At 41.7% G+C, this 11,796-nt stretch overlaps 3 protein-coding genes across 3 annotated transcripts; 1 reads left to right on the plus strand and 2 right to left on the minus strand.

Moving 5' to 3' along the window:
- Positions 1-6,173: 6,173 nt before the first annotated feature.
- LOC149078707 (uncharacterized) lies at positions 6,174-6,809 on the minus strand. Its single transcript, XM_089241410.1, has one exon. The coding sequence runs from the start codon at positions 6,807-6,809 to the stop codon at positions 6,174-6,176; it is 636 nt and encodes a 211-aa protein (XP_089097536.1).
- A 340-nt stretch (positions 6,810-7,149) lies between these two features.
- LOC149078708 (uncharacterized) lies at positions 7,150-7,788 on the minus strand. Its single transcript, XM_089241411.1, has one exon. The coding sequence runs from the start codon at positions 7,786-7,788 to the stop codon at positions 7,150-7,152; it is 639 nt and encodes a 212-aa protein (XP_089097537.1).
- Positions 7,789-9,874: 2,086 nt separating this feature from the next.
- LOC149078709 (disintegrin and metalloproteinase domain-containing protein 10-like) lies at positions 9,875-11,320 on the plus strand. Its single transcript, XM_089241412.1, has one exon. It carries the CDS (start codon positions 9,875-9,877, stop codon positions 11,318-11,320), a length of 1,446 nt encoding a protein of 481 aa, XP_089097538.1.
- Positions 11,321-11,796: the final 476 nt, after the last annotated feature.

Raw genomic sequence — 11,796 nt, forward strand, 5'->3', positions numbered from 1 at the left:
CGGAGTAGGAAAAAAAGATTTTAATTACGTAACATACAAGTGAGAGATGCGTATGCGTCAAACGAAGAGAAAGTACTGATTATGAAATAATTGTTGGATTCCAATTGAAATAACTGTTTTTACTCTGAAACATAATAAAAAAGGAAAGCATTGCCATATAGAGCTTTAGAGTTTTACAGTTACGAGGAGCGGAGGCAAAACCAAGCCTGCCCCCCCCCCCACTCCGACAAAAATCCCTGTGTTTAGCGTGTCCAAAGATCTTTCCCACGTGCTTAGTGAGCTATTGGGAGATTCCCTTCAGAAACATACCGAGAGAATTCTCCGAGAACAAAGAAGTTGCTAGTGGAAATGCAAATTCTTTTTTCCAAAAAAAGAAAAGAATGACCAGAATTCATTGAAAGTGTGTACTATATCTCAAATGCATAAATATTAAAAATATGTTTACATTGTTTACTGTAGTTCCACAACAATAGGTTTTAGACAGTTTTGTTCCTCTATAATGGTTTAATTTGTTTTGCTTGCATCATATTTAGAAGACGCGTGCAGCACTGGGTATTGTTTTTAGTATTCTTAAATAGCTTCACAGCACACAATTCTTCGTTTGATTCAGCATAGTTGAAAGGAAAATTAGATTAAGAAAAAAAATTATCTCAAAAGAAATCAATATTGATAAGTCTTTATCAAGAACCCACAGGATAATACAACAAAAGAAATATGTAACAGTACGAGATCACTTATCCATTCTTTTCAGGATGCGATTTCGTTGTTTGTCAAAAAGGAGTTGCCGAACAATCGGAATTAAAATTAACGCTATCCAAAAAAAAAATCATACCAGAAAAAATGAGTTTTTCTAAAACCTTTTGGAGAAGTGTTTTCTTATTCACAATAAATCTGTTTAGATTTCTAATTGCCTCAGCCGAACTAGAGAAAGTTTTAAGCCAGTACAAAATCACCGATTTACGCATATCGTTTGAGGAGAATGAAGATGATATTGAATCGTTAGGTACGCCCAATCGCACCTTGCACATAGGTTTCGACTACTTTGGACACAACATTGCAGTATCAGCCTATAAAACTCCAGATGTGCTGCTGAAAAGGACCTCGGTGGAAATACATGGAGATGAAGAGAAGTACGTCGGACCATTTCAAGGCAAGTTTTACGAGTTCGAGAACGAAACAACGTCAGTGTTAGTATTCTTGACTGAAAGTGGTGATTTCGAAGGAAATGTGAAAATGAAAAATGTCACTTATTATTGTGTTCAGGCATCGAGGTACTTCAACGACATCAACATGATGACGAAGACTGTGGTGTACAGAGATGTCGATATCAAGGACAAGGCAACTCCGATTTTTGCAACGAATCAGCAATCCACGGCCAAAGAGAAATATATGTCGACTGATCAACAATCCAGAAACAAGAACGATTCGTACAACAACCGCTCAAACTTTGATCACAAACTCAGTGTATTTGAAGATTTCCCAATTGCTAAACAAGGTTCCAGTTCTAATAATTCCTTGGTATGTAGAGTCGAGGTACTCGGTGACGTAGAACTTTATGAATCGTACAAAGGCGATACTCTTCAGTTTTTGTATCTAAAGCTGAAGGTAGTCGACCAGGCGTTCCGCAATACAGATTTAGGAGAGGATGTGGTCCAAGTATTGCCGTGGAAGATTAAGATTTATAAAAATAAAGACGGACCAGACTATCCGTTCCCTGGACCCATAAAAGACATTTATGAATATCACACTGAATTCGAAAAGATTAACGAAAAACGCAGTAGTTATTATTGTTTAATATTTGGTGTAACAGGAACGGACTTGAATGCCGATGGGATAGCAGGTGAAAGAAGTGTTTGCTCTAGAAATGGTGTGAATTTCGGAGTCATAAGAACTGGCGTAATGCGCTTAGATCAAACGTTCATTCATGAGTTTGGCCATTCATTTGGGGCACCCCATGATATAGATGAAAATGCTACATGCGTATCATACGGGGTATGCAATTACGTGATGATGTCTCACGGTTCGATGGGTAAAAATAGCGATAAATTTTCTCCGTGCAGTATCGATGCTATACGGGCTACGCTAAAACTGGACTACGTGAGGGAGTGTATGAGATCCCCATCTCCAGAATGTGGAAATGGAGTGAGGGAAGGTGACGAAGAATGTGAATGCGGTCCCGATGAACATGTTTGCGAAAAAATGGACAAGTGCTGCACACCGAAAGGTGGTCTGGGTGAAGACAAAGAATGCACTTACCGTCGTAGTGATGGTTACACATGCAGTGACGAAACAGACTCGTGCTGCTCAAACTGTACTGTGGCCGCAAATGGAACAAGATGTGCTTCTGAAAACGGTGGTTGCGTCGTGGGGATATGTGATGATAATTCCAAAGACTGCTGGAAAAAAGCTTTTTCTAGAGATGGGACAACTTGTATAGGTATGAGCGACGGTGTTCGTACCTGCTCTTCAGGTTCGTGCAATAGCAGCTATTGCCGAGACCACCATCTCGATGACTGCATGTGCAAACACGAATGGAGATGCAGAGTTTGTTGTTTGAAAGAGAGAAAGTGCATTTCAAGCGAGATACTGGGACTTGTTCCACATGGCGTTAGGGCAAAATTGCCTTATGGAACAATATGTGGCCCCAAACTCCAGTGCAATGGTTACGGGTGGTGCAAGTCACCCACCGGTGAATACCCAAGTGAAACTGTTCTTTGGCCATATGTACTTTTCTCGCTGATCCTTTTGATCTTTGTCATTGCTGGTGCGTACTACTACTATTATGTTATCAAGAAGAAGAGGCATCTTCCTCGAGTATGGCCCTGCAAAACTGCACAGAAATCGTCAGCGCGTCAGGATTTGCATCCGTCACGGATTTGTGGAAAACATGATGTAATTAAAGCTTCTCCACAATATCGGCTTGGAACACATCATTAGCTATACGCGGAACGGTCTCTCCATCAAAAAATGCCTGATATTGAAGCTGATTCGAATCCAAAAAAATACTGCATTCACCATCTCTGATTTATTTGAAAATGTTTGATAATTTGATAATGCTTTCTTACTTTTGTCTTCATTTGTTATCCGTCTGGAACAACATTTTTAATTGGCAAATGTGCTCCTCAGATGAGAAAATAATTTAAACACATTTCTGTTTGTATTCTTTGTTTACTGTTTTCTTTAGATAAAGGAACATTTATCTATGATGTGTATATATTCTCGAAAAACGATAATTTATTTATTTGACGCAGCTTCTGAGGTTGCTCACTGATAATGCTCGGGCAGTAATTTTAAAAAGGCTCGCCACAGAGAGCAACAGTACAAATATTCAGTCATTACACTTCACTCACTTCACTTCTGAGATGTAGATGCCAGCACTGAAAAATCATACACAACACTAGATACGCACTCAGACTGTTTGGTACACATGCTTACACTTCCGGCACAACTCACTAGGTAGTAAATTGCCCATGCCGATAGACCTGAGTTGTGCTTAAAAAAAAAAAAAAAGGACATCCACAATGTCTTTGCAAGATTTTTCTCAGAAGAGAGAGTATAACTCTTACGACACATACCAATCTGACTCATTTATTGATTTTTCATGCGGCGAAACATCTTCAAAAACTTCTGTAAGAATTTGATCCCATCTTCGTAACTCAAATAGAGAGACATTTTCGTACACGTAAAGTAACACCAGGACGCGCAAGGGGGTGTTTAACACCCAAGTAGCTGCATTCAAGAGAACAAAAGAGAAAAGTTCGCATCTTGCATGTTCCCCGTACTAAAAGATGACATTATAAGCAGCTACACTGGGTTAAAAAAACTTAGAAAAAGTTAGAAATTTCGTAATATATATTCACGTGGGGGTGCGAAACACCCCGTGCTCGCGGGTAAAGATCGAATCAATAAAATTAACCGTATTTAGCTTAAACACCGTGAATAATAAACTGAAGAGCCAAAAAAACTGGTACAGGCATGCGTATGCAAATAAAGAGATATGGACCAATCAGAGTACGGCGCTGCGGTCGGCAACGCCTATATAACACAGCAAGTGTTTGGCATAGTTGTTAGATCGGTTACTGCTGCTGCAATAGCAGGTTATCGAGATTTAAGTGAGTTTGAACGTGGTGTTACAGTCGGCGCACGAGAGATGAGACATAGCATCTCCGAGGTATCGATGAAATTTGGATTTTCACGCACGACCATTTCACGAGTGTACCGTGAATATCGGGAATCCGGTAAAAAATTAAATCTACGACATCGCTGCGGCCGGAAAAAGATCACGCAAGAACGGGACTGACGAGAATCATTAAACGTGACAGACGTGCAACCCTTCCGCAAATTGCTGCAGATTTCAATGCTGGGCCATCAACAAGTGTCAGCGTGCGAACCATTCAACGAAACATCATCGATATGGGCTTTCGGAGCCGAAGGCCCACTCGTGTACCCTTGATGACTGCACGACACAAAGCTTTACACCTCACCTGGGCCCGACAACGCCGACATTGGACTGTTCAGGACTGGAAACACGTTGCCTGGTCTGACGAGTCTCGGTTCCAATTGCTTCGAGCTGGTGGACGTGTACGGGTATGGAGACAACCTCATGAATCCATGGACCCTACATGTCAACAGGGAGCTGGTGGAGGCTCTGTGATGGTATGGGGCGTGTGCAGTTGGCGTGATATGGGGTCTAGATACGACTCTGACAGGTGACAGGTACGTAAGCATCCTGTCTGATCACCTGCACCCATTCATGTCCATTGTGCATTCCGACGGACTTGGACAATTTCAGCAGGACAATGCGACACCCCCACACGTCCAGAATTACTACAAAGTGGCTCCAGGAACACTCTTCTGACTTTAAACACTTCCGCTGGCCACCTAAATCCCTAGACATGAACATTATTGAACACATCTGGGATGCCTTGCAACGTGCTGTTCAGAAGATATCTCCACCTCCTCTTACTCCTACGGATTTATGGACAGCACTGCAGGATTCATTATGCCAATTACCTCCAGCACTACTTCAGACATTAGTCGAGTCCATGCCACGTCGTGTGGCGGCACTTCTGCGGGCTCGCGGGGGCTCTACACGATATTAGGCAGGTGTACCAGTTTTTTGGCTCTTCCGTGTATAACAATATAGCAATTTTGTGGGTTTTTTTTTTTTTTTTTAAGTTTCGACAGCCCTGTCAGTATAAATTAAGTTCCTTTATGATTTAGTATTTTCTATGAAATTTACAGAACCTCACTAGTTAAAATCGTGAAATAGGCACCTTACGATTAGAATATACCCTGCACCACTTTGGATGAAAAAAATTAAATGAAGGGAATTATATTTCTTCACAAAAAAATAAAACTTATAAAATATATACTGTAAAAAATCAAAAATTTGAAAAAAAAATTGCTGACATATATGTATGTTTAATGTATTTTTTGAAAATCAAAATGCATTCACAAAAATCTAGATAATTACAAAACTTCAATACTCGTGTCTGATAGGGATTAAGGATACAAAAACTATATGCGTTCATAACTCGAGTTGTCAAGTTTGATCGCAGTAGCTGTGATGCAAATAAAAAATATCGAAAAGCATAAAAAAAATTCTGTTCTTTCAGTCCAAGAGCATCATTTCACTAGATGCCTCCCACATTTACTCACTACTACACACACTACTCGTAAACATTCTGGTATGACTAAAGATTCAAATGATGATGTAATATGTCCCGTTGATGAACGTCTTTTTAGCGTATTTCAACGTTTTTTAGCGTGTTTATTTTTTGGATCAAACAACACACACTGCGATGCTTTCTTTATTTTTCTAGATTGTGAATTTATTCTCTTTAGTTTGATTTTGTCACTAAATTTTTTGGACTTCCATTGCTGAATTTGCAAGAGAAGTGTTTTTTCTTATTGCGAGCAATCTTTTTAATTTTCATTGGTATTTTTGGTTGGTTTGAATTTTATTTTCTCGCTCCCACTTCATTTTCAGTGTACTTTCATCAGGTTTGTGACCGTTGCTTTTTTGTCGATAATCAATTTTTTTCGCCATTTTTCGGGGTTTTCCCGTTCCTTTGATATAATTTCATGAGTCTTTGGGCATTAGTGTTAGGGAACTTTTTCCCGGGTATTCTCAGTATTTTTTTTTTCATTTTGAGTCCTATTGTTTTAGGCTAACGGGAGAAACGCGAGCACGAAACACTACGGGAACGCACACGCAAAACTGTTTTCAGTTCGCGGCGTAGTTGGGCAATCTCTTGTTGGAGTTGTGCGATCGTGTCCGACTGTTGACTTTTGTTCACGGCGTCTACATGAGGTGGGCTTGCTTCTTGGATCTTGTCGGCCAGCTCTGCCGTTTTGTCAAGGGTTAGTGGACTCACGACAGCGAGTATAGATCGAGTAGATTTGGGCAGTTCTTGCAGGAAGAGTTCTGTCAATAGTTCGTCCGAAACGCTGAGAGATTCCGCTCTTCGTTTTAATTCACGGAGAATGTCAGACGGTTTCCGATCTCCTAATGGCTCACAAGCGAGAGGTTTCCTAAGCTGTGTAGACGAGGATTCACTACAACGTGTGATTAGTTCGTGCTTTAGTTTTTCGTATTGTTCCGAAGTTGGCGGGTTCATGAGAATGTCTCGTACGAGAGATGCGTTATCTGGAGGAAGATTTGCAACGATGTAGTTGTATTTTGTTTTTGACTCTGTTATCGGTTTCGGAGCGGCTAACTCAAAAGTGCTTTCACACATCACGAACCATAACGATACATCACGCACGTTGAATGGCGGTATAACTACGTTACTCACCTCTGCCATGGTGGTTTCTTTTGCTTCACGTCCGATGTCGCCAATCTTTATTTGATATATTTACACTTTATTTACAACGGGTAATATTTACACAATACAAACGGGAATGCTGGTAGAGGAAAATGTGGCCCGTGCATGCTGAGACACAGACACGCGCGTCGGTGAGTAGGACAACATCAACCTCAACAAAACGAGCCAGACGCCTTTGACTCCCGATTTCTGTTGTGATGCCACCAACAGAAAATAGACTAATAATTATACAAGCTGGGAAGATACGTCAGCGCCATCGTGTGGGCAGTACTACAGTACCCCCCTCGCAATCCGAAGGACGAGGACAGAAGAGAAAGAATTAAAGTTTAAAAGTCACGTGCTTCGATGAACGTAGACGGTTTTTCCAAATATTTTTGCAGGTCGTTGTCTTTTTTAGGATGCTTTTCGGAACGACGGAGGAAGTTTTTGGCGCGGATACATCTGTGTTTTTGTTGGTTGGCTGAGGCACACTGCCGGTGAGCAGAAAGCCAGGTTTTAACCTGTCGACCGATACCGTGGAAGGTTTTCCTTTTATGAGAAGGCAAAATGTCTTCTCACCACGTTTCAGCACTTCGTACGGTCCGTTGTAAGTGGGGACGAGCGCTCGTTTCACTGTGTCTGACCGCAGGAAGACGTGGGTGGTGTTCTTCAGTTCTGAATGTATGTACAGTCTCTTTTTGCCATGCGCCGTTGCAGGAGTTGGTTGTAGCTGCTGCATCTGGTCCCTTAGAATGGAGACAAATTCTGTGGGACACGGTATGTTGTTACTACTGTTGGTGATCAGATCGCCAGGCAATCTGAGCTCTGTGCCGTATACGAGTTGTGCTGGTGTGGCTTTGAGGTCTTCTTTGTAGCAGGATCGTAGCCCTAACAGGACTGTTGGAAGTGTGTTCACCCAGTTCATGTTTGACCTAGCTATCAGAGCTGCTTTCAGCTGTCGATGAACTCTTTCTATCATCCCGTTAGCTTGAGGATGGTAAGGTGTCGTCCTGATGTGCTGAATGCCAAGGAGTTTGGTGAGTTCGTGAAAGATGAAGCTGTCGACCTTGGTCTGTTGTTATTTTCTCTGGGTTTCCGAAACGACTGATCCAACCAGAATAGAATGTTGAAGCAACAGTGGCTGCTGTCATGTCCTTCATCGGTAAAACTTCGATCCAACGGCTGAATCGATCGATGCAGGTGAGGCAATATGTGTAATCTTGGGATGACGGAAGTGGACCAATGATTTCGATGTGAACGTGCTTGAAACGAGCGTCTGACATTTCTATTTTTCCTGGAGCAGAAACAGTATGTTTGTGTACCTTTGACTTTTGGCAAAGCACACAACATCGAGTCCAGGTGGTGCAGTCTTTCCGAATTGAAGGCCATGCAAAGCGATCGCAGACAAGACGTGTTGTTGCTTTGATGCCTGGGTGGCATAGATTGTGAAGAACATCGAAAACGTGTCTTCGAAGTGTATTCGGTATATATGGGCGTACTCGATTGCAGGATGTGTCACACCAGAGTGGTTTGTCTATGCCAACTAAATTGCAGATGTTGAGTTTTAATGAGGAGGAATGCTTGAGAGAGTCAAGTTCGCTGTCGGTCGCTTGAGCTGCTGCGATCTTGGAATAGTCTATTGATGGAGGGCATGCAATGGCTTGTATTCTAGAAAGAGCATCAGAGACTAAGTTCTGTACGCCTGATACGTGTCGTATGTCGGTGGTATGCTCTCCGATGAAGTCAAGATGTCGTGTTTGTCTGGGAGATGTCTTGTGAGGCTTTTGACGAAATGCAAACGTCAAGGGTTTATGGTCGGTGTAGAGGATGAAATGTATTCCTTCGATCATGTGTTGAAACTGCCTCACTGCCGCATATGCTGCTAATAGCTCTCTGTCGTAAGCGCTATAATTCATCTCAGCTTTGATAAGTTTCCTGGAGTAGAAAGCGAGAGGTTGCCAGTGCAAGTTGACAAGCTGTTGTAGGCAAGCACCGATTGCTGTATTGGATGCGTCTACCATGATAGAGAGTTCGGCTGATGGATGTGGAAAAGCAAGAAGGGTTGCAGAAATGAGTTTTTTCTTGCAATCTACGAAAGCTTGATTTGATGTTTCCGTCCACTGGATCTTCGCGTTGCTTTTGGCTTTTTCTTGAAGATATAAACATAGTGGAGCTTGTTTTTCTGCTAACCCAGGAAGGAATCTCCGATAAAAATTCAACATTCCTAGAAAACAGAGAGTTGATCTTCAGACCATGTTCGGCCAGTCGTTTGGAAACTATGTCCAGGTGCTGTTTATGCTGTTCAGAGTTCGCTGATGCGATGAGGATGTCATCTATGTATCCCGCTGAAAAACTGAGACCAGCCAACACTTGGTTGATATACCTCTGGAATGTCTGGGCGGCATTGCAAAGTCCGTAGGGCATGAAAGGAAATTCAGAAAGCCCGAAAGGCGTGATGACGGCAGTCTTGGGCACGTCAGTTTCTGCCACTGGAATTTGTTGATACGCCGAGACGAGCTCGATGGTCGAGTATATTGCATAAGTTATGGCTGGTGTGTTTGTTAACTTATGGCATGTATATCTCCCCTCCAATTAATCCAGTGTTTCTTAAACTTTTGGCATCCGTGGCCCCCCTGACTTGTAAAAACATTAAGTTAACTTTTTGCCATCCATGTTCAATGATCTCCGAAACCTGTGTATTCCGCTTTCAAGATTTCAACTAATGAGATTCTGGAAATTTTAAGTAAAATTTTCGCGTTATAAAGTAACCTATTAAAAAGGGCTGTAGCGATTTAAAAAAATAGACACACACACACAGAAAATTGCCATACCCGTGAATGATACTGGGGGGGGGGGGGGAATTACTATACTAATATGAATTTCAGCAAAATACAGTATTACCGTAGGGATTTCGCAATTTCAAACAATAATGATTCTATGAGAAGTATATTGTCGTGAATAAACAGTTGCACCGTCCATTCTTTGGAATGAAATTCTCTGCAGAGTTGAAAACATCCACATAGCGAACTAATATTTCGTAATATTCAGAGTAATAGGCGGAAAAGATGTGTATTTCAAAAATCTCCAGGAAATCGACGTTCTTGTTGCAGTTGATGCTTTGTGGATTTTCAACGGTTTCATCTCAGCTGGAGGAATTTTTATTCCAGTACCAAATTACTGATTTACGCATATCTTTTTATGAGAATGAAGAAGGATCAGCACCATTGGATACGCCGGACAACATACGAATAGGTTTCGACTATTTTGAACATAACGTTGAGGTATCGGCCAATAAATATCCAGATTCGCTGATGAAGAAGACCACGGTTGAAATACACGGGAATGGAACAAAGCACGTCGGACCGTTCAGAGGTAAAATTTATGGACTTGAAAACGACAAATACTCTGTTTCCGGATACCTAACGGACAGTGGCAGTTTCGAAGGCTTGGTTGAAATGCGGAATGTCACATATAATTTGATACAGGCTTCTACATATTTCCATGACATGCAGCTAAAGACGATTGTTTATAGGGATGATGATATCAAAACTATCGGAACTCTCAATAAGTGGAGTAAACGATATTTTATGGCCGAAGAAAAATACACCTCGAGTGTATTTAACGTTTCAAACTCGAGCTTCCCAAACACTGAGGACATCATCAGAACATTTGAAGATTTACCGGTGACAAGAAAACAAGTCTCTGGTTCTCATAATGTTCTGGAATGCAGAATTGAGATGATCGCCGATGCAGGATATTACGAACAGAAGCAGCAAGATGCTCTTCAGTATATGTATCTGATGTTACACGAAGTCGACAAGGCATTTCGCTCTACAGATTTCGGAAAAGACATGGTCCGAATAATTCCTTGGAAACTCAAGATTTACAAGAGCAAGAACGAACCGGGCTATCCGTTTAGTACACATCTCAGTGACACGGATACATATTTACACGACTTCAGAGTTATTTATGGTAATACTGAACATGCTTATAACTCTTGTTTGACATTCGTAGTTACTGGATACAGGTTATCAGGTTCTCAGGGAACTGCAATTGGCGGAGGCATTTGCTCGACTACGGATAAATTCGGTATCGTAAGAACCAATCCAGATGTAATAATGAAGATAACTTTCATCCATGAATTTGGTCATTGTTTTGGAGCACCCCATGATCCAGAGGAGAATGCTACTTGCAGGCCTTATACTAATGACTTCGTGATGACAGGCGGCGCACCTGGGATAAATAAATATCGCTTCTCGCCGTGCAGTATCGATAACATGCGCTTCTACCTCGAACAGGATTACGTTAGAGAATGTACGATACCCTTATCTCCAGAATGTGGAAATGGAATAAGAGAGGGTGACGAAGAATGTGACTGTGGCCCAGATGAATATGTATGCGAGAGTTTGGACAAGTGTTGTACGCCGAAAGGTGGGAATACGGATGGAGATAAAGAATGTACCTACCGCCTTAGTAAGGGTTACCAATGCAGCGACAAGTCGGATCTGTGATGCACCAATTGCACAATATCAGCCCATGGAAAGAATTGCTCTAGAGAAAATTTTGGATGCATCGTAGGGACATGCGACGGTGTTTCGAAAGACTGCAGGAACACGACCCACGAGAGAGACGGAACAAATTGTACTGATGGTGGCGGAGGCATCCATACCTGCTCTTCAGGCTTCTGCAACAGCAGCTATTGCAGAGATCACGGACTAGATACATGCATATGCAAACTCGAATGGAGATGCAGAGTTTGTTGTTTGAAAGATGGAGAATACATACCAAGCGGAACACTAGGATTTGTTCAACGTGGAGTCATACCATTATTACCTTATGGTACAATATGTGGACATAAACTCCAGTGCAATGGCGCTGGGTTTTGTACTTCACCTACAGGTGAATATCCGAGTGAAGCTGTAGTTTGGCCATACATTCTTGTTGTGCTGATACTGATTGGAACTATTGTTTTTAGTGCATACTACTA

Source organism: Pholcus phalangioides, unplaced genomic scaffold, assembly GCF_987345545.1.
Source record: "Pholcus phalangioides strain wild (caught in Gottingen) unplaced genomic scaffold, Ppha-v1.0 ptg000013l_1, whole genome shotgun sequence".
In the NCBI taxonomy this organism is placed as follows: domain Eukaryota; kingdom Metazoa; phylum Arthropoda; class Arachnida; order Araneae; family Pholcidae; genus Pholcus; species Pholcus phalangioides.

Coding starts and splice junctions, on each gene's coding strand:
- LOC149078707 (XM_089241410.1), bottom strand. CDS start 6,809: ATGGCAGAGGTGAGTAACGTAGTTATACCGCCATTCAACGTGCGTGAT.
- LOC149078709 (XM_089241412.1), top strand. CDS start 9,875: ATGTGTATTTCAAAAATCTCCAGGAAATCGACGTTCTTGTTGCAGTTG.
- LOC149078708 (XM_089241411.1), bottom strand. CDS start 7,788: ATGATAGAAAGAGTTCATCGACAGCTGAAAGCAGCTCTGATAGCTAGG.